At 37.7% G+C, this 19,649-nt stretch overlaps 1 protein-coding gene across 3 annotated transcripts in view; it reads left to right on the top strand.

Moving 5' to 3' along the window:
- KMT2C (lysine methyltransferase 2C) overlaps positions 1–19,649 on the top strand; it is a 263,902-nt gene that overhangs the window by 147,640 nt on the left and 96,613 nt on the right. For 2 of the 3 annotated variants that reach the window (XM_081533535.1, XM_081533536.1), the window contains 7 exons: positions 956–1,127; positions 3,029–3,143; positions 14,273–14,442; positions 14,895–15,046; positions 15,775–15,888; positions 16,808–16,885; positions 18,588–19,285. In XM_081533535.1, coding sequence (XP_081389661.1) covers positions 956–1,127; positions 3,029–3,143; positions 14,273–14,442; positions 14,895–15,046; positions 15,775–15,888; positions 16,808–16,885; positions 18,588–19,285 — 1,499 coding nt within the window. Of the gene's footprint in view, positions 1–955; positions 1,128–3,028; positions 3,144–14,272; positions 14,443–14,894; positions 15,047–15,774; positions 15,889–16,807; positions 16,886–18,587; positions 19,286–19,649 lie in introns of those variants that run through there. The other variant, XM_081533537.1, reaches the window with a different exon arrangement.

Here is a 19,649-nt window from a genome sequence, read left to right as displayed (position 1 = left end):
GGAAATCCTGTGTATGATTTAAAACAGTCCTCGGACAGGCAGCTGATCAGACTGTTTAGTTGAGAGCATACTAAATGCAGTTACAGGCATACTCGTATATATCACCAAATTGGTATGATTTTCGAATACATTCTTTTCCTTATTATATTGTAATATGCATGAGTTTAACTTTGTGCTTGGCAAGGCAGTTTATTCTTTATTTTAGATGGTACAAGAAGTGTTAAAAAGTGCCATTCCTTTTAATCCACATTTAGTGATAGATGATGTTGATAATTATATAGATTTTTAATGTTTTGTTTTACAACTGGCAGTTAATATACATCAGTATAAATTAGTATATGAAGTATTGTATTTGTGTATGAATATGTAGCTTCCATCTTTCATGTTCTCCCTCATATGATATTTTCCAGTATTAAAAAACCCTTATTTGAGTTGAATAAAAATTAAGTCTGTTTATGCTTAAGAAGCATCTTAATCTAATTGATATGAGCATTTCTTAATTTTGTCTCTTACTTTATTTTGTTAATTTCAAAACTTTATTTATAACATCCAGATAAAAATGTTTGTTTTTGCACTGCAACGCGTCTTTCAGTTGATATTTTCCTTTTTGGTTCTTTTCAGCAAGTATATATTGAACATTAACTAGGTGCCCAGGATTATCATTGGTATTAGGGATATAAAATAAAATAAGAACTGCATATGGTCTCAGGTAGATGTAGGCACAAATAATTGCAAAACTATATGATTAAATTTAATGTGATTAAAATTAGATTAAAGATAGCATAATGTTTTTATTGAGACCTTACTCTGATTGGATATCAGTTCAATGTGGATAATTTCAAGTGTCTGAAAGATTTACCATGAAAATTCCCTTCGAGTGATTTTTTTAAACTGTAAAGTCAGAGAAATATTAAATTCTTATACAACAATTTCGTTGTTTTACTGTTAATTATAGCAAAGGAAGATGCAAACTGTGCAGTGTGCGACAGCCCGGGAGACCTCTTAGATCAGTTCTTTTGTACTACTTGTGGTCAGCACTATCATGGAATGTGCCTGGATATAGCGGTTACTCCATTAAAACGGGCAGGTTGGCAATGTCCTGAGTGCAAAGTGTGCCAGAACTGCAAGTAAGTTTTAATTTCAACTCAAAGGTGTGTATTGAGTTTAAGACAGACCCTATTATTAGGTCCTAAAGGTTTGTGTAAATATGGTAAAGGTTGTTCATGCTGCAGCTGTATTCATTCACACTGACTTCACCATGTCTTTAAAACTTGCTAGGTATTTATTAACTTTTTTATTACTTTGAAACAAGTCTAAACAAAAATAATTTTAGCAGTTTAAATTCCTGGTTGCCTAAAAAGCCAGTTTAAATTTGCCAACAATTTTAAATGAATGATTTTAACAATTAAAAGTAAGCATTAGAAAAATAAAGCAGCTTCCCCCCCCCCCTTCTTCCTGAGGGACACTGGGGGTGAAATTTTATAGGAAAATAAACCACTCACTATGGAAAGTAGTTATTAGAGTGAGCCAAAGAATCCGTGATAAGTTTCAGTTTCTATTCCAGGAGGAACAATTGATACTAAGTCTACTGTTTTCAAAGAAATCTCCATCTATCTGAAAGGCAGTTACCGTCACTGTAATCCTGAAACAAAATGTTGTATGGATGTAAATGTTTGCAATGAGGTTATCTTTTCTTGTTTGTTTTATTCCATCCTTTGATCATTGCTCCAGTCTTTTCTGTGATTTTTTTTTTCCTCATGCTACTAATTAATTAGCATGATAATTTGGGGATGTTACCTCCATCTACAGCAGTCTTCAAATTGTTTACAAGCTGAGAACTTTTATGATAAGGAGAAATGATGCTCACCATTGCCACGTTCAGTCTGTTTTATTTGTAATTTAATTTGACAACAATAAGCATCAATATCTTAGAATTATGTGGAATAAATAAGACCGCGTGAAAATATCAGTAAACACTTAGTTGATACCTTGTATCTATGCCTAGCTTCTTGAGAAGGAATAAGAGAAAGGGAAGAAAAGAGTGCTGTTCTTCTAGGATCTTTCCACATAGCTGAAGAGATACAATGTGCAATTTTACATGTAGAATTTGTTAAATTAAATAAGAAATTACTGAAGGCCAACTAACCGATCTTCCTTTTTACTTCTGTTTATCCCCAGGTTTTATTCAGCGGTTCCTCTCTCAGCTCTTCTTGCATTCCCTAGTTTTTCTTTTCCCCTCCTCTTGAATTAAATTTTTAGTTTCTGATAGGTATGAACAGTCAAGAATCAAGGCAGCTACTATGGACAGGACAAGGGCCCAATCTTCGGGGTAAAAAAGTGTTCAGGGAAAGATTTTAGGTTTTTAATTATAATTCTTAATAATTATGACAAGATTATTATTCTTGTATCTGTTTATTTAGCATTTATTATTTAATGAATGTTCTTAGCTCTTCAGCCAGAATTATATTTAATTCTCATGGTAATCTTTGATTTTCATTCACATTTTGTACTTGAAGCCAAGAGGACTCAAGTCTGAGTTATTCAGGAGTCTCACAGCTAGAAAAATACAAGTCTGAACGCAAATGTAGGTCGGATCCAAATGTGATCCTCTCTTTTATTATATCACACTGTTCTTCCAGTTCACTGTGCCAGGATTTGTTCCTTTCTATGCAGCATCACCTATTGGTTACAGCTCCTTGCCCAAAAGAGGATGGGTATGGGATGTTTAAAAAATAAAGATCAAAATCACTCATCTTGCCTTAACCCCTCCTTCTCTGCAGGAATCCTAAAAAATGACCAAAACAGGTTCACCATAGGTGAGCGTTCAGTAAGGATAATTCTTTAGAGACCTTTGGAAGACGTCTCATCCTCTGGAGGGTTTGCACTGTCATTATCTGGGCATAGGCAAAACTGACACTGAGGGCATTTATGAACTGGGCAGTTCCCAGGACAGATTCTTCTCATGATTACTTATGTCACAAACATAAGTTTAAAGATAAGGCATCATTAATGCTATCTTATTTTTTAGACAATCGGGAGAAGATAGCAAGATGCTAGTGTGTGATACGTGTGACAAAGGGTATCATACTTTTTGTCTTCAACCAGTTATGAAATCAGTACCAACCAATGGCTGGAAATGCAAAGTAAGTTGTTTATTTTTTTAAGAAAAATATCATCTGTATGTTTTTTTTATATAGAGCAGACAAATCAGATACCTATTCAAATCTGTATATTACATTCAACTTACAAAAAATTTAATTGATGTATAATTGATATACAGTAAACGGCAAACATATAAAGTCTGTAATTTAATTAGACACATGTACACTCATGAAACCATCATCATCTTCAAGATAATGAACAAATTCACAACCCCTAGGAGTTCCCAGGTGCCCTTGGGAGTTCCTCTGTTCTCACTGTTCACTGCACTGCTCCCTCTGATTTTCCAGGCAGTATGCTTTCTCTCACCATAGATTAGTTTGCATTTTCTAGAATTTTATGTAAGTGATGTCATATAATATATATTCTTTTCTTTTTTTGGGTGGTGGGCATTTTTTAAAACCCAACATAATTATTTTGAAATTCACCCACAATGTTACACATACCAGTAGTGATTCCTTTTTATTACTGAATAGTAGAAGTACCAGAGTTTGTTCGTTGAATCACCTAGTTGTGAACATTTGGGTTCTTTACAGTTTTAGGATGTTTTCAAAAGTGCAGAAATGAACTATCATCTAACATATATCTATATGGTACTTCATGGCTAAGGAATTGTTTCTGAATGACTCACCTTTAATCTTCGAAACTCTTTGAAGTAGGTAGTATCCCTGTATGCAGATACTAAAATAGGTATATTTTTTAAATCTATTAATTTAAAATTCAAAAATAAAGCAGAGTATACTTGGTTAGATTGACTTTTAGATGATTTTACTGTGATTTTACATGTGTATATATACTTGTGTGTATGTATGTATAAACTTGTATTAAATATTTGGAATCATTGTATATGCATATGTATGTTGTTCCTCCCCCATAGTAGATCTCTGTTGTTTTTAGATGTAAAGTTTCCTTCGGGTTTTGAGAGTTAGGATCTGCAGACATTTTCCCACTTCTTTTTCATTACTTATGATACCAGTCTTTCTGCTTTGTAGGATGCTTTTAATAATGTGTATTTTCATCTATTTAAATTTTTTTCTAGGTAGTCTTTCAGTCAGTGATTCTCCCCAGTTCCATCTCTTCTGTTGCCTTTGCATCTTTATGACCTTGAGGTGTTGCATTCTGAGTTTCTCTAAGCTTCCTGAGGAACTTATGGAGGCTCTGTCGTCTGAATCTCCAAATGCTATAGGCTAGCTGAGAGCTCTACCCCCTGGCAGTTAGTATAGTACTAGATAACAACAAATTGAGACTTATTTGTTCATGGAGGCCAAAATATTCACATTCTTAAAGTGAAAGTAGAAGATGAGAATAACTCAGGTTTACCTTTGATTCCCAACTAGCTGAATAAAACTGTATTTTCTGTTAGGAAAATGTTTACAAACATTATTTACTTTGACTTTTCTTTGAATGTTCTCTAGGATGAGTCAATCATAAAAATAGTTAATTTGTTTCCTTTGAAATCTATAGGGTAAACTAATACATTTAGAACTGGTGAGGGACTAGCAATTAAGTGAATTGCCTGAGTTACTAATTTGCAGAGGTAGAAGAGAGACTAAAATTTAGGTTTCTTGTATTACATTTTAATGCTTTATCCAATATATTACGCTCCCTGTGCTATCATACTAACTTGAGCAACAGAGTAGTTCTATTTTTCCCTAGGGTGAGAAGAGGGGTGGCTTGTGGGATCTCAGTTCCCCGGCCAGGGATTGAACCCATGCCACTTGCATTGGGAGTACAGAGTCTTAACCACTGGACCACCAGGGAAGTTCCAAGGAATAGTTATCTGATTTTCACTTATGTTAGGATTTGGATCCTAGAGAACTAAAGACTCTAGATCCATTGGGCATCTCTACATACCCCCTCAGGCTGAATTTTTTTTTTTTTAATTATTATTGTAGTCTTAATTTCACAGAGTAGACGTGAAGCTAAGCATAAAGTTCTTTGATCTATGGTAATTACATTGGCTTAACTTAGAAAATAAATATTAATCTAAAATAATTTTACTTTTTAAATTACATTGCCAAGATGTGGTTTAATAAAATGGCATTCTTTGTCTTTCATAATGTTCATACAAAGAAAGCCTTTTGTATAATAAGTATTTGTATAAAAGTAGTTTGATAAAGCCAGGACTGGGTTTACTGCTTCAGAGTAATCGGACCTCAAAAGTGCCAACCAGCAATTCCTTGCACGGCAGATGTAATGAATAAAGTGATACTCAAAAACTTTAGAAACCTTTTGGTTCACAAGTGCACTGTAATGGGACAGTTGAAATCTGTAATAAACGGGGGTATTAATTCAATTATTTCTAAAATGCAGGCGTTTCTTTTTATAAATTACCCGTGGGCTGTTTGCAGTTCCTGTCGTCAGGTGATATGTGTGAAGAATCCTCTGGCTCTGCGGGTGCTGCTCACTGCTGCCCAAGCAGTGTCCCTGTGCGGTCCACAGTCTCATTCTTACTGTGCAAAATCTTGCATCTTGCACACGTCTTAGAGAGCACTTGGGACTAACATAACAACAAATGCAAATGCTAAGTTGCAGTTGAAAGTGCAAGTGTTAGTCGCTCAGTCGTGTCCGAGTCTTTGTGACCCATGCACCGTCCAGTCCGCCAGGCTCCTCTGTGCATGGGGTTCCCCAGGCAAGAATACTGGAGTGGGTAGCTATTCCCTTCTCCAGGGGATCTTCCCGATCCAGGGATCCAACCCGGGTGTCTTTCACTGTAGGCGGATTCTTTACCGTCTGAGCCACCAGGGAAGCAGTTACATTTTACATTAACTTTTTTGAAAATTGATTGATTGATTGACTGTCTTGCGGGACCCTTGTTCCCTACCAGGGATTGAACCCCAACCACTTGACCGCCAGGGAATTCCCTGTATTTTTTAGAGTTAGCATTTCCATGAAAAATGTCAGGTTCTCAGAAACATGTAGACCGCAAAGAATACACCTGCGGTCTCCCTGCGCGCTCGCACTCTAGTCCCAGGGACACAGAAACGCGCTTCTGTCACCTCTGCCCTTGATTGTGCGCTCGGGTTCCTGGGGGTGTCCGCATCCTTCCGGCTGGAGGGGCGTGGCCTGCGGGGCGGGGCGGAGACAGAGGTGGTCGTTGGAAGCCGAGGCCTCGCAGGTTTCGTGGAGGAGGCGCCCCCGCCCGGGGCTCGCAGGCCTCGAGGTGGCTCCAGCCTGGGGCTGCTTCCCGAAGCTGCCTGCGGGGACGCGGCGCTGGCCGGTGGTGCGGTAGGTGGTGGTGGTGCCTCCTCGAAGAGTCATGGAAAGGGCGGTGATCCTGCCGGTAGGTTCCCGGGGATAGGGCCTGGGTGGGGCGGTGAAGAGGCGGCGGGGGGCCACGCCCCGCTCCACTCCGCGGGAGCGCGGGCACCCGGACCTGCTGGCGCGCACCTGGTCCCAGGGCGGGGGGCGTAGGGGGGCGTAGGGGGGCGTAGGGGGGCGGGGCCGAGCCCCGGGGAACCGCTCTCAGGGGTGGCCGCCTGGGAGGGCTGCCCCGGGGCGGAGGAGGCTCGGGCTCCTGCTGCCCCGGGGCAGTTGCTTCCTGGATGTAGGGCCCGGCGCTTCCGCGGGTTGGCCCATGGTTTGGTTCGGTTCCGGGTTGAAGAAAGAAACCTGCGTCGGATGCGTTTGTATGTTTACCCTTAATCTCCGCCACCGCGCCTCTCTTTATTTTTCTGAAATAGGAATTTGAATTCGTGATTGCTTCCTTCGCTTTCCTAAGGAAGAGATATTTCAGACTATAAATTTACCTTTGATTATAGTTTTGGCTGCACTCAAATTTTTTGTACTGGTAACTTTAGGCACACTTGTTTTTTTAGGTTGTACTTAAACATACTAGATTCTGCCTTAATTGTGTCAAATCAAACAGTTTCGCTAGTGTAGCTTTATGACGTATATTTGGATGCCTTCCAATGGTGACGTTTTAAACTTGTAGTATTTGTGTTTATTAATTAGATGAAGCTCTTTTTCCCTGTTTTTGGCTGTTTGATTCAACAGCATATTCAGATGTAGTTACAATTGACCACTATCAATTTCTCCTTGCATTTTGCTCTCTTTTTTTCTCTTTAAAAAACTATTTTGTGCTGGTTATTAAGCAGGTAGGTCAGGCTAATGATCTGCTTTTTATCAGTGTAAAACTACTCTGTATTCTGTGTATGCCCCCTTTTTGGGAGGAGGGAACCAGATACTTTGCTTTGCCTGACAATATGGCCGTGCGGGGTTTTAGTTTACAAGTTGAATGTGATCTTTTCACATCGTTATATTGGATTCTTCTGTGTCATTTTAACTGTACCTTTTGAAGGGTTTAATAGTCAAGCACTTAGATTAATGGATATAATTGAAATACTTGGCTGTTTTAAGACAAGTCTGTTCTTTTAGCTTCCTGTTTTTCAGTTCTTTTTATTCCATGCAATGATTGCAATTCAGAATTGTATTTTATGAATATTAAGTTATAAATGAAACTATAAAATTTTCTGCTCCTCTTTCCCATTGAAAATGAAGAAATCAGACGTTTTCTCTCTGCCTTCTGTCTTAAGTTAACCCAGAGTGTAGAGCACGTCACTTTTTCTTTGGCGGGAAAAAAAAAAAAACTCTCTGTAGTTTCCAATGTCATTTCACCACTAGTCTTTTGGAGACATGGTTATGCACCTCTATTTTTAAAAAATCTTAGATTTTCTGGACTCTTACAAACCTGAAAGAGACTATTGCCTTCCACCTATGACTCGAACTTCGTCTGGAAGAGTTTTGCATTACAACTTTTTTCTTTTTACTCTGGAAACTTTTTCTTTCGGTGTTGACCGTTGTCATTCTCCTTTTAGGCCCAGTGGAAAGATCTAGAGAAGTGTTGATTAAATTCACCTTTATTTATTTAAAACATATTTACCTCCTTTACATCCTCTTTAATAACCTGTAGTAGCATCTAGGTAATTTTGTTTCCTATTTTAAATCATTATCTTCTTTGTCATGGTTTTCATTATCTTGGAAAATGTGTCCAGAGTGTATTTCTGGAGGTTGTTCTCTGGCTTTCTTTTGTGCTGCCCTCTTCCTGATTTTTTTCTGTAACAGTCTGCTGCTATTTTTCACGTGGCAGAATTATTTATAATACTGCTGAGAATATGAGTAGATAGTGCAGTGTGTTTTGTTCTGTTCTATGGAGGTATTATAAAGTGATTAAAAAGATTAGGCTGTGGAGTCAAATTTCAGGTTTTTCACTTAGTTAATACAAGATCTTTGGCAATTTATTTGACTTTTTTAAGCCAAGTTTCATTCTGTAGTTCAAGTACCTACCTCACAGGGGTGTTGGATTTAGTGAAATGATTGTAAAGTGCTCAGCATATTGCCTGACATAAGTGCTCAATTATCCTGGAGTTTTTCCTAGGAATACTCATCCTCTGAGCAGTTTGAAGAGTGATACTCTTTCTCTACTGTTGAATTCTTTCATATCTTTTTATAGTCTTGAGTCAAATTCAGACACTGTGGTGGAGGCTGGAGGTACAGGGGCAGCTAGCTGTGCCTTCCTGGGGATGTCAGTCTAGTGCGGTTGTTTGAACTGAGGTAAGGATGCTCCCTTCAGGATCTTGTATACCAATCATTGTCCCGCAGCTTTCTTGTCTCTGTTTTTCTCCTGAGAATGCCAGTGTTTTGGTATATGATGCATTTCAAAAGGCTTTATTTTGAAGTAATTTCAAACTTTAAAAGCAAGAAAAATAAAAATAATGTCCATATGCTTTTTACCTAAATTCTTCAGTTGCTGGGATTTCAGTAGGGTCATTCATGCCCTTTCTCCCTTATACCTCCTCCCTGCCCACTCCAGCCTGTGTATTAATTTTTTTTTTTTTTTCCGTGAACCATTTGAAGGGTGAGTTACACACACCATGTTCCCTTTACCCTTAAGTACTTAAATGTGTATTTCTTAATAATGGGGATATTCTTACATAATCACTGCACTGTTATCACTCTGCACATTTACATCAATCTAGTCTGCCCTTCATATTTCAACTTGTCACTTGATTTAATGTCCCATACAGCGTTTCCCTCTTCCCTGTAGGTTCCAGGATCTAGTCTAGGGTCAGGTGTTCCATTTAGTTGTCATGTTTCTTTAAACTCCTTTAATCTGGAAAGTTTCTTAAACCCTCCTTTGTCTGTTTGATATTGACAGTGTTGAATAATAGAGTTTTTCCTCACATACTTGGATTATTTTTTTTTTTAATCACAAATGGAACTTTGCTCCTTTTGTCTCTGACATATCCTCACAATTATACAGTTATTCATTCTTGGCCAGAAGATGGAGCAGGTCTGTGCCCTTGTCAGGCCCTCACCTGGACGCACCTGGAGCCTCCCGCTCCCTCACAGGTGCTGTGAATTCTGAGCGTCTGCTCCTGCTGCTGTCAGGGTTCTCTGGTTCTTCTCTCTTGTATCTAAAAAACTAATGTGAGGAGACACTCGAAGACCTTGCAAATATCTTACTGCTCCTCAAAATTTTCTCCAAGATGATAGGAACCGATGCCGTATGCAGTGTTTTAACCTGTTTTTTTGTAAAGTCCTCTTTTCTAAGTAAACATTTACCTGTCAACCTCTGCATTCTTTGTAATCCAGAATCCACCTTTCTTCCACATGTTAAGTTATTTATATATTGTCAGCCCTGACTCATGAATTCTTGTTATTATCAATAATCTTTCACTGTCCCTCATTTGTTTTGTGCTCAGATTGTTCCATTTGCCTTTGGTGGTCTTTTCAAGCTGGCTCCTGTGTCTCTGTGAGATGTCCTCCTACTTATTTGAGCACTTCATTATATTTGGGCATAGCAAAATATTCCAAGGTCATCTTACACCTTCCCTGCCCTGGAATCAGTGGTCCTCCTTTCTGTAAATAGGCCACGTCCCTGTAGGGGGGCTGGGCTGCTGGGTGCGCTCGCTGCTCTGCGGGTGTTTGCTTCTTTGTCTCTCAGCCGAAGAGGCAGGAAATACATGCACATACACACACTTAGACATGTGCATATATACAAGTACACACATAAGTAAGTGTGTACTCACATATGGGCGTCATTTATAAGTGATGAATTTACACCAGTACCCCAATTCTGATCCTTCCCGCCGAGTTCTTTGCCTTCCCTCATTCTTACATATCCATTCTTGTGTAGGGTATAGTAAGAATCTTTGTACTTTGCCTGTTATTCTTGAAGTGTTTTTAATTTCTCATTCTTGTTTTATTTAGTTTTTAAAAGTACATAGGATATTAACATTGTTTCAAAAACTTTTGGTTTATCCTTCCTGTGTTGTTTTTTTTTTAATGATAATCAAATATGTTTCCCTTTTCTATACTGAAGGTACCATATTATTATATGTGCTCTTTGGCATGTCACTTTTTTTACTTATTATCTGGAATTCATTTCAGTTTATAGAAATCTTCCTCATTCCTTTTTTTTTTCCCCCTATATTTGAAACACAGTTTTTCAACCTGTGTTCTATGCTTCAGTATTTAGGTAGTTTCTAATATTTTACATTAGAATGATTCTGTAGTCAGTAATTTTGTGCATATGGATTTTTGAATTGTTGGGAGCATATCTCTAGAATAAATTTCTAAACGTAGGTTTGTTGGCTGGGGCGGGGGGATAAACGCGTATGTAATTTTGTTTGGTATCGTCAGATCCCCTCTCACAGGACTGGAGACAGTCCCTGTTGCCGCTGCTCATGCGTGAGGGAGCTTCTTTTCTACATTCATGCCAATAGGGTGTCATATTTGGCTTTTGATTTTTTGCCTGTCTTATGAGTGAGAAATGTTACCTCAGTGTAGTTTAATTTTCATTTCTCTCTTGTGTGAAGTTGGCCATGTTTTCTTATGCTCAAGGGTCATTTTCACCCCTTTTTATAAGTAGTCTTTTCTTGTGTTTTGTGTGCTATTCTTGAAGATTTTGACCCCCACCCCACCCAATTAAGAATTCCTTACATAGTCAAGATATAAGGGCTTTATCTGTGTTGTATGATGCAAATATTTTCCAGTTTCTTATTTGCCTTTCGACTTCGCCTGTTTTTGTTTTTTTTTGCCATGTAAAACTTTATTTTTATGTAGTCAGATTTATCACTCTTCTATTGCTTCTGGAGTTCTGAGTTAAAATTAGAAAGCCTTTGCCTATACTGAGATTATATGAGAGTTCATATTTTTTTCTAGTTTCTGCATTATTTTTTTACGTACGACTCTCTAATACAGTTTTAGTAGTATCCCGCCAGGATTCTCTGTCCATGGGATTTTTCTGGGCAAGAATACTGGAGTGGGTTGCCATCTTCCAGACCCAAGGATAAACCCACGTCTCCTGCTTTCACAGGTGGATTCTTTACCCCTGAGCCACCTGGGAGGCATATGAACTCTCGGCTCCATGAAAAATCTTACTGGAATTTTTATCAGGGTTACTTTAAATGTAATGTTGATAGTGACATCTTGATGTTAGGACATCCTAAGAACACAATATGTCTTTGCATTTGTTCAAGTCTGGCTTAAAGTCTTCTAGGAATGCTTTCTAATTTTCCTTGTATAGATTTTAAACATTTCTTTGTTGTTCAGTCACTCAGTCATGTCTTACTCTTTGTGACCCCATGGACTGCAGCACGCCAGGCTTCCCTGTCCTTCACCATCTCCTGGAACTTGCTCAAACTCATGTCCATTGAGTAGGTGATGCCATCCAACCATCTCATCCTCTGTCGTCCCCTTCTCCCATCTTCAGTCTTTCCCAGGATCAGGGTCTTTTCCAGTGAGTCAGCTCTTTGCATCAGGTAGCCAGAGTATTGGAGCTTCAGCATCAGTCCTTCCAGTGAATATTCAGAATTGATTTCCTTTAGGATTTAGGTCCAACTCTCACCATCCATACATGACTACTGGGAAAACCATAGCTTTGACTAGACGGACCTTTGTCGGTAAAGTAATGTTTCTGCTTTTTAATATGTTGTCTAGGTTGGTCATAACTTTTCTTCCAAGGAGCAAGCATCTTTTAATTTCATAGCTGCAGTCACCATTTGCAGTGATCTTGGAGCCCAAGAAAATAAAAGTCTCTCACTGTTTCCATTGTTTCCCCATCTATTTGCCATGAAGTGTTGCAACTGGATGCCATGATCTTCCTTTTTGAATGTTGAGTTTTAAGCCAACTTTTTCACTCTCCTCTCTCCATCAAGAGAAAAGTTCCTCTTTGCTTTCTGTCATGAGGGTGGTGTCATCTGTATATCTGAGGTTATTGATATTTCTCCTGGCAATCTTGAGTGCAGCTTGTGCTTCATCCAGCCTGATGTACTCTGCATAGAAGTTAAATAAGCAGGGTGACAATATACAGCTTTGATGTACTCTTTTCCCAACTTGGAACCAGTCTGTTGTTCTATGACCACTTCTAACTGGTGCTTCTTAACCCACATGCACGTTTCTCAGGAAGCAGGTAAGGTGGTCTCGTATTCCCATCTCTTGAAGAATTTTCCACAGTTTGTTGTGATCCACACAGTCAAAGGCTTTAGCGTAGTCAATTAAGCAGATGTTTTTCTGGAATTCTCTAGCTTTTTCTGTGATTGAACGGATATTGGCAATTTAATTGCTGGTTCCTCTGCCTTTTCTAAATCCAGCTTGAACCATCTGGGAGTTCTCTTAAGTTTCTTCTTAAACATTTTCTCTATTTTGTTGATGTTATAAATTGGACTTTCCCATTCATTATGTCTTTTAACTGGTTAATGTTTGTGTATGTGAATTCTGTTGAATTTTCATTGCTAATTTTATATCCTGCTATTTTGTTAATTCTTTTATTACATTTAAAATGATTCTCTAGGATTTCCCAAGTATGCTGTCACCTACAAGTACTGTTAGTTCTTCTCTTCCTTATCTTGCCTCTGTTTTCATTTGTTTCAGTGTTTGCATTGGTTCAGAACCATGTTAAACAGTGGGGATAGTAGGCATCCTTGCTTCCTTTCTGACCTTCCTTAGTGGGAATGTCTCTGGGATTCCCCAGTTAGAAACAAAATGCTGGCTTTTGAGTTGAAATTTGTGTGTATCTCACAGTAAGGAAATAACCCACGCTTTTTTATTGTCTGCAAAGTTTGGTTTTTTAATTAGGAGTGGATTTTAATTTTTTTGCAAAGGCCTTTTCAGCATCTAGTGAAATAATTTATCTTTTCAGACCTAATAATATCTTAAATTTTATTATCAGGTTTTCTAATATTAAACCATCCTTGCATTTTTTTCATAAACTCCATTTGGCATGGTTTTGCTATTTTCTTAATTTGCTATTGGAGCTTGTTTTCTCACATTTTAGGGTTTTGGCATCAATATGTATGAGCACATCCGCTTTATAACCTGTAAACAGACTTTAGCAGGTCTGTGATTCATGCTAGTTTCTCTTTTTTAGTGAACATGTCTTTTATATCAAAAGATAACGGCAGCTCAAAAAGAAAGCTCCTTTTTATTGGTGACTTAGATTGCAAAGTTGGGAGTTGGGTGGTGAGCGTCCCACAGTTACGAGCCTTGTGCCCTGGGTGTTAAGGCCGCCTCAAGGAGGTGTCGCAGGCCTCTGCCAGGCCTGCCATCAGTACTTCTTTGCTAAGGATGGCGCCACTCTCTGTTCTGAAAATAAGAGCAGCCATATTGGATTTTGGTGTTGAGTGATTCTTTTCATAATTTCAGACACCTAATCATTTGGAGTGGATCATCGTTGTTTCCTTAGCGCAAATTCTTCTTTTTAGTTTCTGAGCTACACATAAACAAACAGAATTCCCTAGCAGGGCCATTTTGCTTTCACAGTAGGGAGTTGCTGCTCAACACAAGCTGCTTCCTGATTGTGGATTGTATTTCTTTTTTTGAAGTTTGGATTGCCATGTTTTTGGTTTCTTCCTCCCCTGTTTATGTTTTCTTGGATGTCTCTATCCCCTACTTACACTTTCCAGGAAGTTTTAGTGTAAATTGAATGATATCAGATATTCAAAACAAGCAGCTTTTTCAGAAACATACACCCTAAATTTAGTGTCATAAAAATTAAAGTTTAATATATGATCTACAAATGTTTCATTGATTTTTTAAAAAAGATGTACACCAGAACTGGAGTACACATGCAGAACACACTGTTTTTGTTCTCCCTTTTCCTGGCGTCTAGAATTGCAGAGTCTGTGTCGAGTGCGGCACACGCTCCAGTTCTCAGTGGCACCACAGTTGCCTGGTGTGTGACAGTTGTTACCAACAGCAGGAGAACTTGTGTCCTTTCTGTGGGAAGTGCTACCATCCAGAACTACAGAAAGACATGCTGCACTGTAATATGTGCAAAAGGTAAGAAGGTACAGTTACTCTACTGAAGAATTTGTGTGTTCTTCTATTCATGTAGTCGTCTGCTCTGCCTTATATTTTGAAATCCAAGCTTTTGTTGTTCCAGTAATCCTTTTAGTACTGATTGCTGTTATAGATGGAATTAAATATTTTTTATGAGTCTGAAAGATATGATGATGTAAGTGGGCAAAAAATAAGACCAGAAGCAAGCATTGGGAGGGGAAAAATAAAGAGAAAATAGTTTGAAAATGTGTTTTTTTTTTTTAAGTCAACACCTTTGATGACATCCAAAAATGACAGCTCCTCTTCTAGAACCTTCGATTGCTAACTCCTCTAACTTCTCTTCTGTCACCTTAGCCCTTTCATATCCAGTTTTTTAGTCATTATCTCTCTTCCTTAGATATTAATTAAACTTTAAATTAGAGCATTTTATTTAAATACATTTATCATCGCAGATGGGTTCACTTAGAATGTGACAAACCAGCAGATCATGAACCGGACCCTCAGCTCCGAGAAGAGTACATCTGTACATATTGCAAACACTTAGCGGCTGAGATGGACCCCTTACAGCCAGGTGAAGAGGTGGAGATGGCTGAGCTTCCTGCAGGTACCTGTGAGACGTTTTGTTTTTTATGATGATGTGCCAGGCAGCCACCAGTGTATCACTGCAGTAACAGTGAGGGACTCCAGTTTCTGTACAAGTGTTCCTGGTCATCTCTGAATCTCATGGCTAACATCTAATCTAGCTCCTTTACCACTATTCACCTTATATTTTAATTCTAAGACTAGTGTACTCTCCTGTTTTTTGGGCCAGTAAGTGGAAGTTCCATATTGTTTGGCTATATGACCTAATTTGCACTTCATACTCTAGTTTTATTTTACTCCAAACAAATTTCATGTAGTTTTATTAGTATACAATTGATTATAAATGTAATAACAAGATTCTTAGATTGTAAAGGGAACAGACCTGCTAATCAGATTGGTTTTCATTTTCATCATCATGAGTGGCAGCATCTATAAAAGTTGTAATTCATCATCTGCAAGGGGTTTAGGTAGACATATCTTGGTTACTAACTTTTTCTTTCTAGTATTCCATCAGTATACAGTTGTGTGATGTCCTTTTAAAATAGTAAAATGCGAGTTACCTTTTCAATTCATTATATTTTCCATATTTGAAAAAATAGGACTATGTATTTGGTTCAAAGTAGAAAAATCTGAAGAATTCATGGCATTTTTAGTGATAATTTACTCCCATTAGAACAAGGTAATGATTGTTGATTTAGCAAAAACAAAAAAGCTCATTCTAAGGTAAAGGATGAATAATTTTTTGTTCAGATTATAACAATGAAATGGAAGTTGAAGGCCCTGAAGACCATGTGGTATTTCTGGAGCAAGCAGTTAATAAAGATGTTGCTGGTCAGGAGCCCACACCCGGAATTGTTCCAGATGGTAAGGATGTTTTTGGTGATGAATATAGTCTGTTCTCTGAAGAAAATGTGTGTATAGAGTGAGTATGTGAACATATACTGAAACTTCAGTACCCTAAATAAAATTTTGCCAAGACATCCTCATGTAGGAAATTATTTAGAGAGGTGCCTTTTTAAGTAAAATAAACGTCATTAAATTTTTATAATTTATTACAGTTAATCAGGGAAAGGGCATGTAAATATTATAGTTAGCTGTAATCTAGACTTAAATATTATGCATTGTTTAGGGATCAAGTGATTCTCATTAAGAAGCAATTTCTTTAGTTATATGATTACTAACTAGAACTGTTGCTGATTGTGAGATGTTGCATGCTGAGATAATGAAAGATTCATTGTTTTCAATTGTCTAAGCAGTCGTCTTGAGGATTATTTCAGTTATTTCAAGGATATTTCAGTTATGCTTTTTGCAATATTGGTAATAGCTATTATTGTACCTGAGGATCTAGAATTAATGAGAGATCAGGTTGGGGAAAAACCACTAATTAAATTTCCTCTTGGTCTCTCCTCAAAGTCCATGAGGTTGTGTGTGGTACTGTATGTTATATAGGTTGAGTTATACTTAAAAAGTTCTTGAGATTTTTTGAGATTGAATTTATATTTAACAATTCTCATTGAAAATTATACTTCATAAAAATGGAAAGTGAAGAAAAATAAGACAAAACTATAATAGTCTTATCATAATACACAACCAGATTCCTTGTTTCATCTTCATATCCTACTTCAAATGAATAGTAGTAACAAGATGTTTTATGCTTATATTTGAAATTGGTATTTGGCAGTAGGATAAATATCTTACTGAAAATATTGTTGAGAAAGCAGCGTTAGAGAAATACAGAAATTTTGACTCCCTTCTGGAGATCCCACAAATGTGTTATTCACAGCAGTTCATGTCCATCCTGGAGAGCAGCAGAGGGGTAATCCACCAGAAAGTTGTGACGTGCATGGACTTCTCGTTTCTGGTAAGCAGCACGTTCGTGTTGTCCGATCTGATTGAGTTATATCATCACACCTTTATGGTCACTGTACAGATTTAAGTCATTTTCTTCTCAGTTCATTTTTTCAAATTAGAGAATTGTTCAGTACCAGAGAATTGATTACTATTGCAGTATTCACATTATGGTAGTTAAATCTGTGGTTCAGTGATCCTTTTCTTGCAAACAGTTGGTAGTGGATTTCTAAAGCAGAAATAGAGCATGTTTATGCTCTTAATCCTCCCTGCCTAGCTCAAAGGAGAAAGAACATACTCATGTTTTGTGTCTGTCTCTTTACTAGTGAGACTTGAGGTACTTGGTCTCCTGGTAGCACATAAGGCATTCTAGATAGCACTAAGGTCAGTTTGTTTTACTGGAGTCATTCAGATGGTGGAACTTTTGGTTTTAAACCTATAAATGTTTACTTCATTTATGTGTATTTTCTGTTTTAAAATTTTTTATCACTTTTTAAATATTTTTGAAGCACTTTTGTGTTTAAAAATTTTAGTATGATCAGATCTGTTATTTGCTGTTTTCTTTTCAGCTGTAGTCTTTTAATAAAGCAGGAATGAGAAGTGAGGTTTCATCCCGATATCAGAACATATAAAAATTTCAATCACCATGCTAAATAGTGAATAAGGAAATTAGTATCCTTATTAATGTGCCTTAGAAATTAACCTTGATGACTTTTGAAAGAAGTGCTGTTTATCGTCAGTGGTGTTATTTAATAGAGCCACTTTAATAGGGCTCATGTCAGTTGAACTTCTGACCTTACTCTTAAGTATATTGGGTTAAAGTTCTAACACACTAGTACCCTGATTTAAAATTTACTGGTCGGTGACTTTAGATACTTCTAATGTCTAATTTTATTTATTGGTTATATAGATGATGAGGAAGAACAAGAATTGTAACCCCCCCCCCCCCCCCCCCCGCCAAAAAAAAATGTTGATTGTGTTAGCAAGTATAGCTAAGCAAAATAAGTCTTTTCTGTCTAGGGTCATTACTCATTTTGGTCTACAGAAGCTTTGTTAGATCTTGTGTCTGCTTATTACAAAACCCTTTTTTAGACTAATTTTTACTCTTCAAGCTTGGACATATTGTGTAATATCACTGGGCCTCATTTTCCTAGCTATAAAATGAGTGTAACTTCACCTACAAAATTTTAAATCCTTTTGTAAGTGCTCAAACTGTAAAACATTATATATGTGTAATGGTTATATTAGAAATTAATTCTATTTTAATATTCCTACCAGAAATTACCTTAAACTCTGGGGATCCTATTAAGGCCATGTTTTTGTAGGTTTTCTGGTCTGATCTGTGACTTATTCTAATCCATAAACCCTGGTGTGTATTGACACTTATTAAACCTAATAATTGCCTTTCTTGATGGATACCTTCTGATTTAAGGCGTGATTTTAACCAAAAGTAGTGTTTTGGAAGCCCACCCTCCCCCATCTCTTTTTCCATTCAAGCCTATTACTTTTTTTTTTTCATGTATTCTTTTTTTGATCTTTTGTTTTAATTAGTTTATTTTCTATTTTTTAACTTTACAATATTGTATTTGTAAGCCTATTACTTCTAAACCATAGAGCTCCAGACATTTAAGGCATTGATGTTTTATACCTACACATGGTTAGGAATTTTAAAATTCATGCGTACATTAACATAATAGGTATTCCAAATTTTATAGAATCATCCCAAGATAAAATGAATCCTGAATCGGAAAATCAGATTTCTCGTGAAGTCGATGGTGAAGCAGTGGAGTTGTGTCCGAAAGTGATGCGTGCTTGTGAAGGCCCAAGTGAGAGTAGCATGGACGTGACCGAGAGCGCTGAAGCCCTTCCCCCCCAGCTGGCTGTGCTGCAGGAGGAAGCGCAGTCGACGGAGGAGCCGAACGCGGCAGTGTCGCCGGAAGAGTCTCGGCCTCCTGAAGTCACCATTGAGTCTGTCATTCTCCCATTGGAGACCTTAGTGTCCCCAGATGGGGAAAGCACTTCTTTATGTTCTACAGAACACTTGGCTATAGAAAGGGAACAGAGAGAAAACCTTGAGCCTTCCGCATTTATGGACTTGGAAGTGGCTCCTGCAGTCGAGAGTCATGTGAAAGATGGCTTATGCCAAGAGGGCAGATCTGTAAAGCTATCGTCTGAGACCGAGTCATCGTCTTCCTCAGCAGCAGACGCAAGCAAGGCTTTCGTGTCTTCCTCTCCAGCACTTTCTTCCGACTTGCCTTCCCATGACATGCTGCACAGTTACCCTTCCACTCCCAACGCCTCTGTTGGAAACATCCTGCCAACCACGTACATCTCAGTCACCCCCAAAATTGGCATGGGTAAACCCGCTATTACCAAAAGGAAGTTTTCTCCTGGTAGACCTCGGTCCAGACAGGTATGGTGATTTTAATGATTCTGACAGAAAAGATGCTGGAGCAATTCTGTAAAGTAGAACGGTGTATGTGTAGCTTTGGTTTCAAGGGCAATTTTTTTCTGTCTTTAGGTAGAACTCAGGCGTAATGTTGACATATGTGCTTTGGCCACTTAAAAAAAAATACTATTAATGAAGACTAATTTATTGAGGTTGAAGTGATCTTACCGGAATTTAAATGCAACCTATTAGAAACCACTAAAATTTTTTTAGTTCTATGCTGTAGGAACAATAGAGCTTTAAAAAAGTAAAGTTTTGGATATAGTGTAACTAACATTTATTTTTCCCCTCAAATGGATTTTTTATTAGTGCTATTCATTATACATAT

Source organism: Giraffa tippelskirchi, chromosome 10 (genome assembly GCF_054371585.1).
Source record: "Giraffa tippelskirchi isolate mGirTip1 chromosome 10, T2T-mGirTip1v1.2.pri, whole genome shotgun sequence".
Taxonomy (NCBI): Eukaryota; Metazoa; Chordata; class Mammalia; order Artiodactyla; family Giraffidae; genus Giraffa; species Giraffa tippelskirchi.
This window is presented reverse-complemented; position numbering and strand designations above follow the sequence as displayed.